We start from the raw sequence: 21,448 nt of genomic DNA on the forward strand, positions 1-21,448 counted from the left end.
GTAAATCAACACATCTGAAAATAAACTCTTACAGAAATGAAGGCCTCCTTTCGTACACATTAAACATATATTTATAGCTCCCTTTATCTTCCTACAGCCATTTGCTTCCATGGAGCATTTCAGTGACACATCTACCTCTTACGATTGTTCCTCCCCCACCCCTAATTCTAGCTGTAGGTAAAAAAAGACATTCAAGGTTGTGTTCATTAGGTCCATCCTTCTTGGTATGTGTGTGATATAACCTGTTTTAAGCACTGGCAGTTTCAATTTGCCTTCATACTAAGCGATTAGCCTTGCAGCTGAAATATTTAGGCTCCTATGCATGCTTAACAGATCATTTTGTTATAAAAACTTCTGTAATCTTATAGACTCTTCTGTACCATTTGTTCTTTCAATCCCTCAATTTCCTCTTCAGTTTTACAGCAATTAATTTTCTCTCCCAAGGTCCTTCTGGTTTGAGAGTTATCCAGTAACCCGAAAAAAGGATTTTCATAACCTTTTTCAAGACAGCCACAGCAAAATCAGACCACTGTGTCTAAGCGCTTCTAAGTATCTCTGCAAATACTGCAAGGAAGAGCGTACAGGTGGGATCCGGAGTGGCTGTTTCCTGCTGCTGGTTTCCCACACACTGTCTCCTCAATACACTGGCCTGCTTTGCAGCTGCTGACCATAAATTTCGCTGCACAGCTAATTTAGACGAGGGAAGTAAGCATCTGCCAGGAAGTACGGCGACTGTATTCAGCACATTCCCGCGCAGCAAGCGATGGCTAGGAAAAAAGTACGGGGCCCTGGGTTATGGATTGCCCCCCCGGTGCGCAGCCCCCACCCCCGATTTCTCTGCACCCCACCAGGGGTCACTAACACCACGCTACAGACGTTCCTCAGCGGGGTAGGCAACTTTATTCTTCTATCGTAATAATTTAAAGTATTTACACACTGCACAGTCACTCTTTTACACAAACATATACTTACTGGTATATTCATGAACCACATCTAAAAGGTTTTGCAAAGACTGACACATTGTGGGGTTTCCAAGCACGAAAATAAAATCTGCAGCCTTCTAAAAGACAGCCATTCGGAGTGTCTGTGAAAACCAGTGTTCCCTCTAAGCTTAAGTTCTCCCCAGAGACCATTCACTAGCTTCAAAATATCCACATGTTTGGCATTAACTAAAGCTCTCTTGGCTATGGTAGACTTCAAGAACGAACATGTGCAAATAACATTTTCTCAAGAAATCCCACAGCAGGAACAAGAAAATGAAAACTTTTAAGAGGAAGTACTACATTTCTGAAATATTACTTATCTGAGGGGCTCACAATTCAATGCTAGTATACATATATATAAGTATATATATATATTCATGGGATCCACAGACAGAGGAAATTAACTAGCAATTGGTGCCTACGTGTTAAGTGTGTACATCAGCGCTGCAATGCTAGGCTTCTCCACCGGCTTTCAGCCATAAGATCTTTAAATTCAGTGCACCACTGAGGAAGTCCAGCCACACAAAGAATAGGGAGAATCTCCTCACCACATCAGGTGAAGCAGCAGGAACCACATTACCAGACACAGCGTATATCCACAAGTCTAACTCATCTGAAACAGCATCATCAGATGGCACAGACAGAACAAGCTGCCCAAAGAGATACCTACGGTCTAGCCTAGAATAAAACGCTATCTTCAACCTTAACTCAGCTCAGGCTATTTTCTTCTAATGTTTTTTCCAGATCAACGTATTATGCAATTACCCATCCAAATCGGCAATTAATTAGTTGTTCTGAGAAAAGACTACTGCTGTCCTTAACAGTCAACAGTCCCTAACCCAGCCAGAATAGTCTTTGTAAAAATACACTCCATGGATAAACTCCATCTCCCTCCACTACAGCAAACACTAGCTCAAGTTTGCTTAACGAAAGCAAGTGCAATTTTAGCCTCATTCAGAAAACAGACCTAACATATCAGAGACCAATCAGTCTCAGATGAACACTTTTAAGGGTGGAATAAGGCCATTTTGGAACTGGGGGAAAGGAGGCTTATTTTTGTATGTATTAAGGCTCCCATTTCTTAAGGCACTAGGTAGAACCAACCTTTAGGCCAATGAAGCAATTTTCTCCTAGTCCCTCAGTAAGAGCATTTCAGAGCCTAGGGGCTCATCTCCCCTTTTAATGTATAAGTAGTATTAAAACCTAAACAAGGGCATGTGATTTCTCCAGTCCAACTTACAGAATAACTTAACTACTCTTACAGGTAGGACTGCTGCAATAATTTTTTTGAAGAGGATATGAGAAAGTTACCTAACCCTTTCTAAAGTTAAAAGAAGTAGACAATTTAAGTATCTTTAGAAGTCAACTCTCCAGTACTTCTATAAAGCTATGCAAGTCTCACTCCACTGCATTCACAGAGGGATGGTGTAAGTACTTGTCTTCATTTGAAAAATCTATAGAATTAGAATATGTCAGGATTACAAAGGTGGTTTTGTATTTCACGTCTCTGCAGCATAAATGCTGAGCATAGCAGAAGGAGAGTTATATAAGATGGTCTTTTGAGCTCCCTCCAAAGAAGGAAGGAGCATTTGTTTAAGGGACAGAATAAGATTTCATTCTTCATTGGTTTTAACTAGAGAATGCAACAAATCACCAGCATGACTGTAGGAAAAAAGAGGTGCTAATCTCTACAGTAAGAGGAAGGCTAGGGGGAAAAAAAATCCATTAATATAATAAAATTTTTTTAAAACAAAGTAGTACTTAGAGGGAGCACTGGGTACTGTATGTACATGTGTATAGGTATAATACATAGTTACTCAGATACACACATAAATATTTAATATATAAAAAATAAAGTGCTTTCTATCAGGTCCCAATGCAGGGACATTATAAAACATTTCACCAACTGCAAAACAAATAGATACAAAGAACACTACATCCAACATACATGAAAACGGTAACACAATATGTACAATCTGGTGGGTGTCCCAAGACAAAACATCCCTTCATATACATGGTATATACATATATACTCATCTTTACTCAATATATTATGACAATATATATTTCAAAACTTTGTTATAGACAAAAAACCCTACAAAAACGCAACAAGGATCAAGCACACAAGTCCAAGACTGACAAACAATTTGCTACCCTTGCTCACACCACCACCTCCGTTGCTGGGAAAGATATGCCAGCGCTCTTTTCTGGGGTGCAATGCCTCCACATCCTGCAAGGCACTGTGAGCAGCAGCCGTGAAGTTAGCGTCACCAGTGGTGAGTAGGTCAAACACACACGAGTAAAAATAGATGTCCTTCACCAGCATCTTCTCATGGCATTTGGTGGTGGCAGTTTCCAGTGTGTACACTGAGCGGGGATGAGTAGTGCCTGACTGGGGGAGTAACTGCCCCATCACAGGCAGTGGCAAGTGGCCGCTGTCATCGATACGTTCACTTGACGGGCAACCATTCACACACAGCTGCAGGTCCTGACTCTCCTCGTAGGCCATAGCCAACTCTTGAGGCATGCGGATGGCCAGTGTTAAGTAGCGTCCAAGCTGGCGTATATACACCGTGGTCCCAATGTACCTGGCATGCATCTCGACGTATTTGCCGCTGACTTTCTCCACAATTCGCAGGCTCTTGGTGTTCCCATCACCTCCGCTTGTTGTGCCATCCACAAAGGCTGCAGGTAAGTCATCAGTCACTGCCTGATACACCTTCTGATCTGTACAGTCTTGGTACGATTTAAAGATAATAGTTATCTGGAAGGGGGAAGGAGGGAAAGAAAAAAGTGGTTAGTGAGCATGGGAAAAAATACACATTTCGATCCCTTTTCCATTTTGCAGCTGCGATTATCTGGGAGTGCCCACTAAGCTCAGAGCTTGACGCTTGTCCCCACTCATGCCTAAAGCAGAGAACAGTCTGCACACATGCTCAAAAAGCAACGTTTTACCAGATGGCAATTGTTAAATTTGTTCTTAACTTGGCTTGGAAGCAAGACTATTAGCATGTGGCAACTGCAACAAGGCCAGGAAAGTAAAAGGCTGTATATTTAATTAAGCATCACAACTCCCTCCTGCCTGATGGTTTCTTAACACTTTGGAATGCATCCTGCAATCGCAGGGACGTATACGTGCCAAACAATTCCCACACTGCTGGCTGCTATGGCAAAACTGTGGAAGGAGACTGTGTGAAAGCACAGAGAGGAACTGGAGGATTCGGTTTCCCTCACTCCCAATATTCTTATCTTGCCTCTGACAGTGACTGCATGACCGACCCTTGTCAGAGTGCTTCACGCTTTTTAGAAATTTTGCCAGGATTAGCTGTGTTAGAGTACTGTTAAAGCACTGATGTGTTCACTGCTACAATACAACAAGGAGCGAGACGAGACACAGTACCAGGAAAACAACTAGTCAAGTAACTGGTTACAGCTCCTGGATCTCTTAGTCCTAGGAACTGGGAGACTGGACACCTCCAGTCCGCTGCTGCTAGCGAACGTGCCAACGGAGAAACAAAGCGCGACTGAAATATACCCAAAGACAGGCCTTGGAAGGGTGACCTACAACACAAACCAGGAACACAAACCAATTACTTGTTCTTTTAACATTATGACTTGCTTTTTAAAGCTTTACACTTATTTGAATAAACCACAACAGAAACAGTAGGTCCTCCGGTCTTACTTGAAGGAGATAATTAGGCTATTTGGCAGACTGAGTTTGAGGTGTCTGGTGGCTTTTTGAAAAAACAAAATGTATACTGAAGGGACAATATAAATATTAGAAACAGAGATGCTTCTTCCTTTACAGTTTCAGAGAGGAGGAAATAGTAAATTCTTGAAAAGGTCAAAGGGTATTTGGCACTAGAAATAGGGATTTTAATATCGTTTTTGCCCTTGACAGACTGACTACATCAAACCTACTTACAGGCTATCATTTAAGCACATTGCTATAAGATTCACAGTACTCCAAAACATGTTAGAAAACGTTTTCAAACTAGTATTAACATTTTCCTTAAAATTTATAGCAACCTCGCATGTTTTAATTTCAGTTAACCAGCACACTTCTGCACAACAGCTTTAGTTTCTTGCCCCTCTGCTTTGAAATAAGAGCTGGAGGTTAAACAAACAGCTGGGTTACAGACAATTCAAATAAAACCTCTACCTTCATTAGCCTCACCTCTCCATACCAGCTGTAAAAGACAGGGGTCTTCCCTTCTAGCACCTCTTCCTCCCTTCTCCTATCCCAACAGCTTCTCCAAATATGCAGGCATACACTAAAGAGTATTGCATTAGGTTTTAATGTGTGGTTTGTTCCGGTTAGTTGACACACTGTCAGCCCTTCTATCTCTCTCACATGCGCACACGCACGCACCCGGAGTACTTGCTATTTTAATTCCATATGTTCCCACTGGTGCTGTCTGACTGGAATTTTCCAACGGTTTTTCTTTGCTTTAATCAGTTATACAGCTAGCTTGAGACCAGCTGTAGTCAAGCACTCTGGTAAACTCATATCTGTGGGCCACAGCTGAGCTTGAAGGTCTTTGCCCAAAAGCTAGAAATATACAGGTATTTTTCCTCAAAAGTTCAGTGCCTTTCTTGCTGTAGGTACCATCTCACATCACCATGTTTTGCAAAGTAAGGCCAGGAACCCAGAGAGGAAACACCGGAGCCTTGTCGGATGCGTGCTCTGCGTATCATCCAGGGCCTCAATCCCTAAGTCAGGTCTTATATTCCATATAACGCAGTTTCGATGAAACAGATGGCTATCTCGGGCTGCTCAGATAACAAAGCGCTCCTGCCTCCTCCAGCACATCCGTGCTGCTCCGCGAGGGAAGAGCGATTTACAGGCCAGCAGAGGCTCAGCCCTGTCAGGCTGCTCAGCACCTGAGCAAGCCCGGCGTTAACACTACACATGGTTTTAATGAGGCACAGAACTGGCGACTTGCTCTAACAGTTAAGCAAGGGAGCTGGCAAGATTTAAAAGGAAGCAGTAAGAGCAGCCACCAGCTGCCTCCCTCCCTCCCTCCAGCATACCTTCCTCTGCGAGGGGAACAGCCCGCAGCACCGGGGAAAGCGAGGAAGGGCTGAGCCCTTCACCCGGGCAAGACCTGCAATAAAGCCACATGCTGAGCGAGGGCTGAACGCCTTAAGGGAACGAAGGCCCCTTGCAAGGATGCTCGCGACAGAGAATCAGCAAAAAGACCATTGAGATTTGCTAAGGACGCAGATCCATATTTAAACATTGTGGCTCAAGACAGTCAGTTTGGATGCTGCGATTTCTCTCCTGCCACCCCCGTCTAATCCACAGGCCAGACCAGTAAAACCAGAGATCTGTGAAGTCCTTCTCCTACCGCCTCTTCCTTCCTCAGCCCAACGCTCTTGTTGGCTTGTTACAAGAGCTTGTTACAAAGGCAGATAAAGCAAATTTCACTGCAGAGCTTTCTCTTTTTAAAGCTTTCAGAGTAACCTTTTTCACTACGCAATGCTTTAAGCCTTTCCAAACAAGTATATCACGTTATATGTGTACACATACATATAACACTTTCTATACTCTGGCTGGGTTGTAAAAACACCCACACACAGCTGTTCATGTGTCACTGTTTACAGACCAGAAATTACAGCTGCCCTTTCTACACCTAGAAAAAAGAAATCCAAATGCTTGAACCTTCAGATGAAGGAAGAGCTTTTTTGAAGTTATCAGCATCCAAGCCTTCTACTTGGGGCACACACAGAGCTCTTAAGCTACTGCAGCGAGGACCAAAGTAAAAGGACTGAAGGACCAAAGCAAGCCTTTTCCAAAGGTTGAACTGAGGCTACACTATACAAATCTCAGTTAGATGAGGATTAATAAAAACAAAAGAAACCTGCGCACATTCAAACTGCGCACAGACATTTCATTTTGGTCCACATTTTTCCATTCCTGATGAGAAAAGGATGCCAGTAACATCATCCTCCCCAGGCTTGCTGAGCATGAAGATTGCGTGAACCCCACCACATGCACGATGCCTTTCCAGGACCGCGCTATGGAAAGTCTAACTTCTGAAGCTGCCCAAGTGAAGCTTCTAGAAGACCTTTATACATCTCTAGAAGGCACCTGGCTAGCATGCCTTAAACAAACACAACGCTTTGACTCCTCACCCTATTCTGCGTGAGTGCCACAATGCAATTACAGTGCTGCTGCTCTGTATTCAGCAGGTGCGACTATCTTCCTATTTTCGTATAAAATTCTACAGCTTTGTATCCTTGAGTTTCCCGCGTTTGCAGTAAATGTGTGACGGTGTTCTTAAGACAGAAATTTTTATCAGGTTATTGGTAACTACATTTCTTACTAAGTTTTATTAACTTTCCTGTTATCAGCCTATAAGTATATGCTCAAGTACTGATAGCTAAAAAGTGCCACAAGAGTCAAGGGACTTAATATGCTGTTCTCAAGCATGAGGAGTGCATTTTTCAATGCAAGAAATTAAACATTTTCAATTTTGCAGCTGTACCATCAATCAGAAAACAACTGACGAGTTCTCATTCCCATAGGAACCCAAACGTGCTTAGATTAGTGACTCCAACAGCAGGTTTCAGTAAGTCTTGCTATTTCCAAGAGCAAGCTGCACACAGGGAAAGAGAGAAACACTTGATCAACCTCTCTGGAAAAACTTTGGTGAGTAGCTATTGTAAAAGAAAGCACTTACAACTCTGCCGAATTAGTATTTCTTGTTACTACTTTTTTTTTTTTTTTTTTGGGGGGGGGGAGAACCCTTCACCGTAACACAGTTGGTTCCCCAGTCTGCATTAAGTATTTTATTACTTTACTTCATAGATTGTAACTGTATTATTTCATCTATCAGCCATATAGAACACACACAGACTATTACTCCAAATATACTCTGAAAGCCTTTATCTGCTTTGAACTACTATAAGGTTGTGAATACAGTTTTCTTCTTACAGGGCCTTGTGACCTTGATCACATCCCAGCAGTTCACCGGTCCCTGCTTCTGTTTCCATTTCCCCCTTCATGAAACTGCACTAGGGAAGGAAGGAGCAGGCAGGGGAAAAGAGCAGAAGAAAGGAAAACCCATTCAGAGTTACATAAACAAATCCAGTTTTGATTATACAAACCCACACATGCATTCTCTCCTTGTCAACTTGTAGAAAGTCTCTGAAAAGGTGACTTTACACATACCATCATTATTGCAATAGATGGATTAGTTTGAACAAGTAAGCCATAACTCAGTTTGGCACATTTGCACTGTACCACTCCATCTATTATTGATGGACAGTACTGCTGTCCATTTAAAACATCAATGCCTTTGTTAAACGTTCCTTTCTCCTCTGTGCCCAAGCTACTCTGGCTCTACTCATAGATTTTTAATATTTCTTTCCTTGAAGTCTAGCCCACCCACAACCATAAGACACAAATCCAACTGCCATACCTAGAATGCAAGCCTTCTACACCTACTACAGGTAAAATTCCTGAAGAGAGAGTTCAGACAAAGCCTGCCTAAAATTAGGCCAGACTTCGGACTTAGAAAACACAAGCATGATGGCACCACATGCAAGAAGGTAACACTACTTACTGAACAGGCAATTAATCTGGAAAAATCTGACTTTAAACACAGAAGGAAAGAAGGTTTCTATTAGGTTTGGAAAGATTTTGATCTTGCCCAGTTTCACTCACAATTATAGCAGGATAGCCCTCAGGCCCACCTCCCTCCCCCTATGTTTGCCTTGACGGGGTTGTGGTGAGGTGAGGGCCTGCTTCACCATGCGCTCATGCAGAACCCACCTCAACACCACTGAAGTCTCACGGCACTACTAAAATTCACAGAACCACCCCCTCTTTCCCAACTACTATTCCCAGCATATAAGACCACAACACCTGCCTTGGAGAAGTTACAGTCAGCATTCAGGTACATAACAAGAATAGCTAGTTAGAGAGGCAGGGAACATCGATCGTAACAAGGAGTTTACGCAAGTACTTAACAACTGTAAACTGCATACTCAGAAAGTGGATATGCACATTGAAAGACAGCCCCTACAATGTTTCTTATGACACAAGATTTTGCCACTGAGCATTTCTGTGGCTAACGGAGGGCAGCATGGAAGTAGCAGAGATCATATCACGGGCCTATCTAGTGACATCCCTGGACATCTGAGCAAGGTACAGCAGGACAGGCAGGTTGCTGAGAGGGCACTCTGATGCAGCAGAAAAAACACTTTGCTGTTTACGTTCTACCTTCAGTATAGGTCTGCAGTTTAAAGCGCATTCCCTACTGGCGTCAGGAGAAAGCATTCAGATGCTTTCATTATGCGCCATTTCAATCTATGGGAAAAGATGGGGAAGGATCATGTTTGAAGAGAAACACAGCCCTGATGGTTTAATAGTGATTTCATCAAGCACTGGAGAATAGAAGCAAGAGGTGTTACGATATCAGACCAGTGGTCTTAAAAGATGCGTGGGAGGCCTGTGAATGGCTTAAGTGATCTGTGAGAGGCAGCTATTAAAAGTCCATAGGTAGACAACTGCATAGCACGCATAAAATTTCTAGAAGTCCATCAAAAAGCTTTTGCAGTTCATATATACAGGAAAGTTGAAAGCATCATGTATTAACCGACCTCCCAATCTCTAACTGAAATTTTCACAGCTTCCCTTTCCAGAGACCTGCACTAGGCGCGAAGCGTGTAGAAAGTTTATCTTGGAAACTAAGTACCACCCAGAGGACACCACTTGAATAATAAAGCAATGCTGAAGGGTGGAAGTAGAGATTTAATAAAGGAAAACCATAAGAATTCATTTGAAAATATGGATTCATTCAGCCTCATTTAAAGCTACACCACATGGTAGTTCTTTTTTATATGCATAGCAGGTCTTTTTGGATGAAACAAAACCAAAAGATGTGCTCCAAATGCTAATGACCACTCAGTCCATCAGACAGCATCACAGCTCATCCACAGCTCTTCCCCTGTAATACCTATATGCAGACACACAATTCTCAGCACAAACTGTTTCACTGCACACATCCACCCTTTTGCAGTGCACTACTTGCTAAAGTAAACACAGCTTAAGAACAGAAGCTAGAAGTATATGCCTGAAAGACATTTTGCTCCTTTCAGGCACGTTGGAAGGGGTACTGGGAACAAGCTGTTTGGACAAAAAAGAGATTTAGAGGAGACTGCCTCAGTGATGTTGCTGGGGCCAAGCTCTCAGAAGCAAGAGTTGCTGGGGGCATTACAAAACTAAATACACCAACCCCTCTTCAGCCCACTGGTCACTTACAGAACCATCCTACCTTTCACCCTGTCATGTTACCATATTATGCCAGGGGAGAAAAAGGGAAGGGAAGGTGTGGGAATCCCACACAGAACAGAGAAGTAATGGGGAAGACAATTTGAAAGGAGGAGTAAGAAGATTTCCAAAAAGAAACCCAAGATCACTCAGGAAAGCATTTCTCAGATGTGGCTGAGCGAGAAGGTCACCATTCATAAATAACTCTAGAAGCATCTAGCATCTACTATTGATTAATTTCAAAACTACCCAGAACTTGATCAGAGTTAAATGTACTTTAATCAATGGGAACAGTAGCTAAAATATTCCGTCTTCTTTTTCCTGGTGGACAATCCAAGGAGGAGAAGGGCTCTTCTCCCCTGCAGTGACTTTGTAAAGCATACATACTAACAGGCAGGTAGAGCCTGTTTAATGTACAACATTGACATTTAACTCACATCTCCACTTCTGAGAAAAACACACCATCTCTATCCACTACTTTATTCTCCTCCCTTCTGCTCCCAAGAAGCCCCCAGGGCTATGAAGACAGTCAGATACTGCTGAGACATATGTGTGCACACTCTCTCCTCCTCTCCCGCTCCCAAAACAAAGGGGTTCAAGACACCAAAACTCTAGCAACAGTTCTCCAGCAGTCCCAGAAACACAGAAAGAAGGACAGTTTAGCACCTGATAAATTGCCATAGCTTGTCCTAGAAAACAACCTCTAGTAAGGCCGTGCTGTCCTGAACACCAGGAAACAGGACTGTTTACCTTTACATTGATGAAGCTGGCAAATCACCAAAGGCAGTAAATCGCCTGTGCCCAGGAAAACTGTGGTATTTTTGCTGTCTGTCCTGCTGTTCTTATGAGCCTGTCCAAACCAACACAGCACATCGGTATGACCGAGGGTGGCTCTGCACACGCGCGATGTGCCCATAACAGAATTAAACAAGCTTTCTTTACGGAGGAGGAGATTGCTGTGAAAGTGCTAAAGGCAAAAGCACAGAGCAGAGGCCAAAGACCTAAGAGGTCACATCTGGGAGAAATGCAGACCTTCAGTTTAGGTAGGTCAGAGTTCCAAAAACAAACACAAAACCCAAAGAGAGCTTATTTGCATCTTTTGTGTAATATACAAGAATCCCACTAATAGAGAAAACAGAGCTCCTGGCAGATGGTTTCTTCCGCTTCAGCCTCTGCCCAAGAAGCCAGCCTCAAGATTACATTCACCTCCTGTCTTCCAGCCAGGATAGTGCCAAGGTCCCTTTCTCCAGAGCTTCTATATCACTCGATTTTATTCCTAACAAAAAAGTCTACTTGTTTTCAGCATGCTATGAACTAGTCACCAGTTGGCCATGACCAAAAGATAATTAAGAACTTCCAATTAAGTTTTAGGTACCAGTTGGTCCCTGACCACTCTGAGTTCTTTCATAAGCATGTTATTTCTCCCACCCTCATCTTTTCATGAAGACGAGTGATCAAAATATATATATATTTTATATAAAAATATAAAATAGATAAAACACATCAACAGAGACAGATTTTAAAGTTGAAATATATTGAAGAGATCCTAAGACAAAACCTTTCATGTTTAACCATGAGCAGAGGTTTGAGTCTGCCCTAACTCCAGGGCCAACACTGCTCCCAGGGAAGAGTCAATGACTTGCTGTCTAGAGAGTCAACCACAGGCCATCTTGCTCATCAGGCACAGACGGGTGGCTTTTGATATGAAGAACAGAGCCCTTGTCTTAAAAGCACTGGCAAGCCTCAGTCTTTTAGAAACATCTCAAATGCACAGAAAGTGCTGTGGCACCTACATTTTCACGCTATCCGCAGCTACCTGCTGAACCAGTTTTTGCCCAGCTGTAAGCCCAAGCACAGCACTAACTTGCACAGACTGAAGGACCCTGGGTCCTTCATTCTCCCCTTCTGCTTGCAATCTTCCTCGCTCTTCAGTAACAATAACAAAACACTGCTTTGTAAGTCAATGAGATGTGTTATCCGCTCCACCTCATGAACGATGTGGCTTTTGACAGAAGTCCTTCAACAAAAAGGCAGTATGTACCTCCTCTGAGGAAAAAAGCTAAAGTTCTTCTTTATCTTGGCAGGAAGCCTGTAAGGATGAGAAAATTAATCACACGTGGTCAGTGATCTGACGCTCCCACTCAGAAGCACAACTGAACAGTGACTGGAAGACGACTGTTTTAATATTAATTATTTAAAGGAAAGTAAGTACAGAGCGTTCAGTCCAATGACTTCCTCTTGCAAAAATAGAAACCAGACTGCAAAAGAGATACCTAAATGTTTCGACTCTGGGAAAAAGAGCACTTACCCAATGTTTCATTACACTGCTAATGCAGTCTATTCCCAGATTGAAAGCTTTATGCCCAGTAAACCCACTACAGTAAAAGCTCTGGGTTTTCCACTGCCTGTTTGTTTTTCTTTCTCTGCCCTCCCTGCATCCATTCTCCATGTCTCACCCTCAAGCTATTCACTACAAAACACCTGGATAGGAAAAGCTCCTTGTTCATCTCTGATCACCGCAAACAAGAAGGAAAGTTTTCCATAGAGAAGTGCAGGCACCTCTGCCTCATTTGCTACTCGGGGATAACTGTGCTAGAGATACCCAGAACACCTGTCACACTGGTCAAAGACAACAAAGATTTTGTTCCTCTCCAAATAAAGCCCACGATAAAACAAGAAAAAGTCCTATTTAAGGCATTATATGATATGCTTCCTACCTACTCCCTCCACAGCCCCTTGAAATAGCCATTTATGCTCAGGAGATCCCCAGGAGCCTGGGAAGCTCTACTTCCGTAGTTGCAGAAATCAGATGAAAAATGCCAGCGACCTGCACAAAGCTCATACAGAAAATCAGTTTCCCAGCTACTTGGTGATCCTTCATTCTCCATCTGAAAGGCCCTGGGATCCTATGCCAAGGGGCATAAACAGATCAAACAGGCTCAGAAGAAAGCGGAGCTGCAAGTTTCAACTAGACCACAGAATACACAATAGCTTTGTTCACTCTGAAGAAACAGATGTCCTTACTATTGGCATCACAAATATGCAAAACACCTACAAACAAATTGCCAAGAGCACTTTGTGAATGAATATACATCTCCCACAGGACGACATACCTTTCCAATTAAGGAATTAAAGGAAGAGTTTTCCTGCTTTCCGTTCTTTCCTGCCGGGTGTGTACTGAAGGCAGAAAAACATACTTTCATTCTTCATATTCTTGTTAAAAACCTCCTGACATTCTCTTGTCCTTTACAAACTTGCTGGATAGCCCTCAGACTATTGGGGTTATTCAAGTCATATGGGTTTTGGAGTGACAAGACAACTTTATTTTACACAGAATGCTCCCTTCATTGTTGATTCCCTTAAAAGTCACTCTGAACACCAGTAAGGTACCATAAATTGGAAGGTAAAAACCACCTACAAGGCTAAGTGATGATATGCCCCTTGAAACAGCCATTTCAGAAGTCAGGAGAAGTTGGATCGCTGCATGTGGGGTATAGATTCAATATTCTGTTCCTACAACTGCTTAAATCACTTCCCCTAAAAAAGGGCATTCAAAATAAATGAAAGCTTCCACACTTTTGGTCATTGCTTTTATTAGGTCTGCTTTAGAGAAGATTAAGCAGGACAGTTAGCAATTTGATATTTGCTTTGGCTTCTCCACAACTCAGGTTCAACACAAACCTTTGTTATTATATCCCATTAAAATTAAACATCTATCTCAAACATTTGCAGTGAAAAAAACCAGCAGGACTGATGATGCATAAGGTTCTGAAAAGTTTCTCACTGAGAAGGTAGGTAGCTTACTTGCATGCTCTAAGTTAGGAAAAAAAACCTGCCTAGATAAAGAAAACCACTGAAATTATTTTCTTTAAGCCATATCTTAAGCTAGCCTATGCCCAAAATAATGTAAGCAAATCCAGCAGCACCATCACAATCAAGATGGAACACTTGTAGGATAAAAAAGGTTACACAAATCAATCCAGCAGTGGCAGTGTAGTTTAATAGCCTTTTTCTGTACATTTTATAGCAGCCTGTTCCATAAAGAAATCAAAAGGATGCATAAGAGATATTAAAACTTATCTTGAAAAATTACTTGTGCATGCAAAACACAACCTTCATTCCCACAAAGAGGTGTGCTGATAAAAGTTTGATTACCTGCCAAGAAAGAAAACACTCAAGTACTGTATGCATTTAACAGATACTGGTGCTAGAGATTTCTAAAGTCCTAAAGCTTACATCTTACTTCATTTAATTGCTTCTGCACACTTAACTGTACTTGTGCAACTGCAGGGGTGTAAAATCTAACACCAGTATCGCAAAAGCAAAAAAAGTGTTCCTGCTTTTTCCAGAAGGCCAATCAGAGAAGACAAAAAAACTGCATTGGGATTAGAAGCAGAGTTAGAAATAAAGATGAAAGGTAGTCCCTTAAAAACATTTTTCCCTCCAGTATGTACAGACATTTACCTCCTCAAATCCTCTTAGTTATCAGTTTGAGAATATACACTCCTGCATAATATGCAACTGTAGTCAATCATTTTTAGACTATGGCCAGTTAAAGATAAGACCACCTATCTACTGCTACCATCACACCTTGGCCACCCATGCAATTTGTGCACAAAAAGACTCTCCATGCTTTTTCCTCCAGTACTATCAGGAACAAGGAAACAAGGACTACTCAAAAAGTTTTTATCCTCAGTTTTGCTAAACTCTTTTAGAGATTACGCAATGTAAGTTTCTTTTGTATTCCTTATTTAAGAGTCTTGAGAAATCTGCTCCAGTGGCTTTTTTTTTCTCCTCAAGAGACTCAAGTCTCTTTTGCAAAGCTTATTTAGGATAGCTTCATTCCCTCATTTTATACTCCCTCCAAGCTCATTTAGGCACTGTGTTTGGCACGAGCACAAGCTAAGACAAGGGGATTTTGGTTGTCACTGATACATCAATCCAACCTTCGGTCTCCTGCAAATTGAAAAATTTTGATTTATTACCCAAGCAGAAAGTGTTCTCTCACCCATATAAGCATCAGCATTAGACAGCATCTCAGTATTCAGCAAGGTTGCACGTAATAAATAGCAAGACTGAGTCACATTATTAGTACGTGCAGTAGCACAGCTATCTCCATGGTAGTTGTGTAGGCTCTAACCTATTTCCATGTGTAGCAATACAGCCAGAAGTTTCCAGTGCTGATGGTCTGGAAACATTGTAGCATACCCCAAGTAGGCTCATCCTGCAACAGTTACCTACACTGCTACAACTGGCCACTTTATCTAAAAAAAAAAAAGGGGAGAGGGACAGCACCAGCTTCACGCGTATGTTTGAGTCATTTCATTTTATGATAAAAAGGTGCCTGAAAACGTAAGAAGTATTTTTCTCCCCTGGCTTCTGGTGTAAATCTAAGGGCATTTCAGCCAGACCCAGACCTTATACCTCCTCATTCTCTTCCTATAAGGACACCTGCTAAGTAAAAGCCAAGTACTTTTCTTAAAGAAAGGGCATATGCTCTTAATACTAGAGCATGCATTTCTTCCATAGCCACTTGAAGTGGTTGGGAAGACAGCAATCTTAAGTCTTGCCTGTCTGCAGAGGGTCATATACTGTCAGTAGGATTTTCAGGCTGCTGCTTCCTTTGTAGAGTCAGGGCACTAACACCCTCCAACAGCCATGTGGCACCCATGTGTCTCGTCCCCTGTCCCTCCCTCCCCCCCCCCCCCCCCCCCCCATTTTTGGGGCTATCTCCTCTCAATTCTCTGCAATTCTCCCCCTTGTCTCTCCTCTGAACCCTCAGTGCCTGGCTAATCTGTTGTTCCACTCTGTCAGTGTTTTTTTTGGTTTCAACTGTTACAGCTGTACAGTTTAGAGAATTAATGGAAAGCAAAGATCCTCACTCTTTCCTTGCTCTTACCCTAGGACCCTATGATTTCTGCTTAGTGCGGGGGCAGTCACAGATGCTGCAAGCTGATGCTTGTTTTAAGGCATCAGTTTAGTCTCCTTAAATGTTTTTGTGGTGATATTTCTGGGTGGGTTGGGGGGTGGGGGAGAAAGAGCTGTTTTGAGGGGGTTTTTTTTGTTCCCAAGAAAATCAGCAAAGAAGCAATTTCACAAAATAGAAGCCCAGCAATTTTACTTTCTCAAACTACTGCCTGAAACATTCTCAACCTATTGCAACCCCTTAACTCGTAATGGTTAAGTGGCTTACTCTACAGTCTCAGCCTTCCACTTCTGTACATGTACACAGCGTTTAAGAGCAATCCATACCTTATTTGTAGCAGTAGCACTGGATCCTGGGACCACAGGCACATTCGTCACTTGCACTGATAAGTAGTTATTGTCTATGAGAGGCCAAGCCCCTTCCACTTTGCACGTCTGGAAGTGATCCTTAAAAGTCCTCAGATGAGGATCACCAAACAAGCCACAAAACAGGTAAGTAGGAGGAGCAGTCTGCTCCCCTCCCTGGTGGTCCCTGGCTCCTGCGTGGCCACTGTAGTGGCAGGGATCATGGGTCACCTCAGGGTTGGTGGAGGATGTGGGTCCATCCTTGGAGCAGTTTCTCTGGCCCATGAGGTCGCTGATGCCGAGCACCGCAGAGTGGTAGACGAGGTCTCCCCGGCATACTTTGGAGTTGCGGTAGGTGCAGGCGGAGTATGCCCTCAGGGCTTTGCAGAACTCCAAGTCAAAGCCATCGAGAGCAGGGTTTAGATGTGAAGTTAAGGACACAAAGTCTGTGGTGCACTTCTGGATTCGACAGTGTGCTTGCAGCTGGCAGTCACCTATGCGTAAAACAGAAGGCAGACAGAAATCGAGCAAACCTCTTGGATTGCAATCCATATACCCCCCCTTCCCTGCCCACGGGTACTGCAAAAAACAACTTGGGGAAATGTTCTACAGTGGAGAAAATGGGGCTGGGAGGGTGGCAGATAGCAACACAGACAGCCTCTCTCAAAGGCCGAGATGACCCAAGCATGACTTAATTTCCATCTAGACAATAGCAAGTAATGGATTAAGAGCATTAACTCCTGCCAAGCATGAGCCCAGCATTTCTTTTCCAGATGATATCAAGATGATGATGCAATTCTGTGCTTAAGTTAATCACTTAGTCAATAGGCAAGTCTCTATTTAGTCTCTCAGTGCTTTACGTGACAGGTTTCTGAATCCTGTTCCTGAGAAGGATGTGAAAAAGAAGGCAAGCGATACAGGTTTCGACAGAAACAAACTGAATGAAGCAGGGATCAGAGCTCCTCTTCAAGAAAGCAGGAGAAAAGGGGGAGGGAGGGGGAAGAGGAGAACAGGCCGTAAACTCAGTTTGCTTTGCTTCCCTGGCACTGCTATAGCTTAAGCTTCACTGCTTGCTTTCTGTGATTAAATAGCAAGAAAACCACAGCTGTTGGAAGCTCAGGTTGCCAGCTAGGGAATCTAAACACTGCAGCAGCACCTCTTACAGCCTACGGAAAATAATGAGACAAGGGGTGGAAAAAAACCTCTCGCAATCAAAACCTGAAGTACTCATGAGACTTAAGTAACAGGTACACAGTTCAGTTTACATGAACAAGCCAGTTGCACCCTATCAGGTCACCTGATTTCCGCAAAGAAAATGTAATTACCATCCCAGCAAGCAAACCGGCATTTTTACAGCCCTCCCTTTCACAGCCTTCGCTGTCACGACCTGAAGTCCTTCCAGCTTCTCGTGGCGGTTCGCACCAGGCTTCTGAGTGCAGCTTTTACACAGAGCAACTCACCAGGGGCAGAGATAAAACAGAACAGGGCTGCACGCTGCACTAACGGCAACGCAGACGCACACATTGCACAGGGGTTAAAACAAGGAGGACATCAGTCAAACGATAAATGAGGTTTCCTCCCAGGCGAAGAGCTGAAGATGGCCATCACAGCACATGGAACGGCACAGAGACTGCGTGCAAGGCTTCACGCAAGAGTTGTCCAGCAGCAAGAACTGTGCACTAAAGACATGCTGTGCCTATTTGTTCCTTTTATGACCTATAAAATTCAGCTGTGTATACATTCGTTTATGATTTCAAATGGTCATAAAATAAAGAACAACAAAAAATACTTAGAAAAGTACATGGGAGAAGTGTGAACAAAGGGAAAAGGAAAATACAATGTGTTTTACAAATAGTCTGTTCCCTCCCCTAAAATCCCTCCTTCTACACTGTCTCCCACTTTTTTCCTGACCTCGAAGTAAGGTAGGATTGGCCTCAGTGTGGTCTTAACAGCCCAATTACGACATTCCTAAACTTCAGAGACATGGGGAGTGAAAAAGGACTGAAGTATTGTAGGACTTTAAATTTTTAAATGTGGCTGTTTTTTGCAATTCATGGAGTGATGAGAGGAGATCAGCAATTTCTCTGGTTATCCCTCGCTGAGCTGCCTGTATACCCGCTCACACGACGCACCCAGAATACCCGATCCATGAATTTGCAATGGCAACGAGGCACGTCTCCTGTCAAAATCGCAAGACACACAGGGTAGAAGGAGAAAGTCCCTCACCTACAGCCAAGCGCGACCACGAAGGGTACGAGTAAGCAGTGAGCTTCGCGCTTGATCTTTGCGCAAGTGACATGCAGCTTTGCAAAAGGGGAAAAAAGGCGGGGGGGGGGGGGGGGGACGACCTGTGTTTACATGGTCACGAACGGAGACGAAGTATACCGAGCAAACTGCGACAGGCCAAGTCGGCTCAGAGCCCGATTTTCAAAGCACCAGGAACTTTCACTGTGCTTCAGGGTACGATCTGCAGCGGTGCGTGAACCACACGGGGGCGAGCCCGGGGGGGCACGGGAAGCCACCGAGCAGCGCGGCAGGTCCGCGGCCCCGCGCCCCCCAACCCGGGGGGCCCGTCCCGTCCCGTCCCGTCCCGTCCCGCTGCTCCCCGCGGGATCGCGGTCTGCGGGTGCCACCGGGGGAAACCGTGCCGAGCTCGGCCGACCCGGCCCCGCAGCCGCTCAGCAGACGCCCTGCTGCGCCAGACTCAGGCGCTGGGAAGCGCTTGGGCCGCCGAGGAACCGCCCCCCAGGACCGGACCCGACCCGACCCGACCCGGCGTTTCTGCCCGACGCGCAGACACGCGCCGGCGGCACCTCCCGCCCCGCCCCGCCCCGCTCCCCAGCGGCGGCGAAGAGCAAAGAGGGAAGGGGCGAGGGAAACGCCGCCCCCGCCGCGCGGCGCGGCGCGGAGCGGGCCCTACCTGCGCGCAGCAGCAGCCCCAGGGCGGCGAGCAGGCCGAGGGCGGCGGGCGGCGGGCGGCGGCGCGGCGGCGGCTCAGCCCCGGCGGCGCGGGAGGGCGCTGCGCTCCCCATGCCCGTCCATGCAGGGCGCAGGCGGGCGGGCGGCGGGACGGGGCCGCGGCATGGGGCGGCGGGCGGGCCGCCCCCTCCGGCTCCTCGCGGCTTCCTCCTCCTCCTCCTGCTGCTGCTGCTGCTGCTGCTGCTGCTTCAGCGGCGCGGGCGGAGGCCGCCGGGCCACAGCGGAGCGGGCGCGGCGCGGCGCGGCATGGCGGCGGGGAGAGACAAGCACAAAGGGAGGGCGCGGGTGAGCGACCGCCCCACGCAGCCAGGGAGGCGGCCGCGGCGCCCCGCTGCGCTCCGCGCCGCTGCGCCCCACGCACTGCGCCCCGCCGCCGCCCGCCGCCGCTGCCGCGCACGGCCCGACCACGCCCCGCCGCCCCATTGGCCCGCCGCCACGTCCAGCAAGCCCCGCGCCACGCCCATAGGCGAGGCCAGCCCCGGCCCCGCCCCTCCGACCGCCCCCGCGCCGCGCCGCGCGCTGCGGGAAGCCTCCTCCTCCGCCCCGCCCCCGCCCCCGCCCCCGCCCCCGCCGCGCCTCGCGCAGCGGCTCCGCGGGCGCGCCTGCCCCTGGGCCGCGCCGCGCCGCGCCACGTGACTCGCCCGTGCGCGGCGGCGCGGCCAATCAGAGCCGTGCCCGCGTTCCCCCGCGGCGCCTTGACGCGGGGCCCGCGGCCGCGATTGGCTGCGCCTCCCTCCCCGCCCCGCCCCCCCGCCGCCGCCGCCAGGGGGCGCGCGCCGCCCGCGCGGGTAGCGCCGCGCAGCAGCTCCGCGCCCCGCGCAGCAGCACCGCGCGCCGCGCAGGGGGGCCGCGCCGCCGCTGCCCGGGAGGGGGGTGAAGCCCGAGATCACAGCGGTGGTTTCTGAAGCGCGGCCGGGGCGCCGCTGCCGCCTGCTCGGCCGCGCCGCGGGTGGGTGCGCACCGGGAGTGGGACCGAAAAAAGGCGAAATTAAGTGAACGTGTAAGTGGGTGAAAGTGAAACACATGCAAGAAGCATTAATGGGTTTTCAGCACGCCGTGGTTTATTTTCCGGAAGGTCCGTGCGGTGCCGTGGCTGCTCCCCTGGTGACAGCCTGCTCCCAGCAGTGCAGGGCGGAGGTCGCCGCTCGCGCTGCTGCTCCCCGCGCGCGTGTGTGGAACGCGACGTGTCGCTCCGCGCTGCTCCCCCGCGCCCGCGCAGCGGCGGGAGGGCGCAGCCGCCCCGGCGCCGCGCATGCAACGCCCGCCCCCGCGGTGCGTGGTACTCACGGCATGTCCGGCTCGGCGGCGCCGCGGCTCAGGGCGGCGGGAGCTGCGCCGCGCTCCCGCGGGCGCCGGGGCACGGGCGGGCGGGCACCTGCGCGGGGGGGAGGGGGGCGACAGCACGGACACGGTGAGCGGCCCCTGCGCGGGGCTCCGCGCGCGCGGGGCGGCAGGCGCCCGTGCCGGCGGCCGCCCATGGCCCGCGGGGGCGCGACCGCCTCCGCGGCAGCCCCGACGGCGCCCCGCGCCCCCGCCCAGCCCCCTCGAGGCGAGCGACTCACCGCGAGCATCGCCGCCGCCGGCGGGGCAGCCCCGGGCCGGGGGCGCTCAGCGGCCGGGCCCCGGCGGGGCGGGCGGGCGGCCGCCGGGCGCGGCGACCCCCATAGCGGCAGCGCGGGCAGCGGCGGCGGGCAGCGGGCTCGGCGCCTCTTCCCCTCTCGCCGTCTGCTCCCGGCGCCGGCACAAAGGAGGGGATGTGCTTTTAATGACGGCGTGATCTTTCCGCCACCTATAGCAAACAAATGGGGGGAGGGGGCAGCCCCCTCCCGGGGGTGCGGGATGCGCCCTCGCCTCCCCCCTCCCGTCGGGGGCTGCCGCCGCCCCGCCCGCAGCCCCAAACCTGCCGCCCGGGCGGCCCCGGCCCCGCCGCTGGCGG

The 21,448-nt window shown here is 47.4% G+C and overlaps 1 protein-coding gene across 5 annotated transcripts; it reads right to left on the reverse strand.

The window, feature by feature from the left end:
- Positions 1–881: 881 nt before the first annotated feature.
- Positions 882–21,281, reverse strand: LOC135323519 (repulsive guidance molecule B-like). 5 transcript variants are annotated; one of them, XM_064500640.1, is made up of 5 exons: positions 21,075–21,281; positions 20,800–20,887; positions 19,454–19,698; positions 16,516–17,027; positions 882–3,747 (listed from the first exon to the last, which is right to left on the reverse strand). In XM_064500640.1, the coding sequence occupies exons 2-5, from the start codon at positions 20,802–20,804 to the stop codon at positions 3,079–3,081; spliced, it is 1,431 nt and encodes a 476-aa protein (XP_064356710.1). In that variant the 5' UTR covers positions 20,805–20,887; positions 21,075–21,281; the 3' UTR covers positions 882–3,078. The 5 variants fall into 5 exon arrangements, with proteins under 5 accessions (XP_064356710.1, XP_064356709.1, XP_064356708.1 ...); XM_064500639.1 differs by lacking the exon at positions 21,075–21,281 and having other exon boundaries at positions 19,454–19,692; positions 20,800–20,948; XM_064500638.1 differs by lacking the exon at positions 21,075–21,281 and having other exon boundaries at positions 19,454–19,695; positions 20,800–20,948.
- Between the last annotated feature and the right edge of the window lie 167 nt (positions 21,282–21,448).

This window comes from Dromaius novaehollandiae, chromosome W (genome assembly GCF_036370855.1).
Source record: "Dromaius novaehollandiae isolate bDroNov1 chromosome W, bDroNov1.hap1, whole genome shotgun sequence".
Classification (NCBI taxonomy): Eukaryota; Metazoa; Chordata; class Aves; order Casuariiformes; family Dromaiidae; genus Dromaius; species Dromaius novaehollandiae.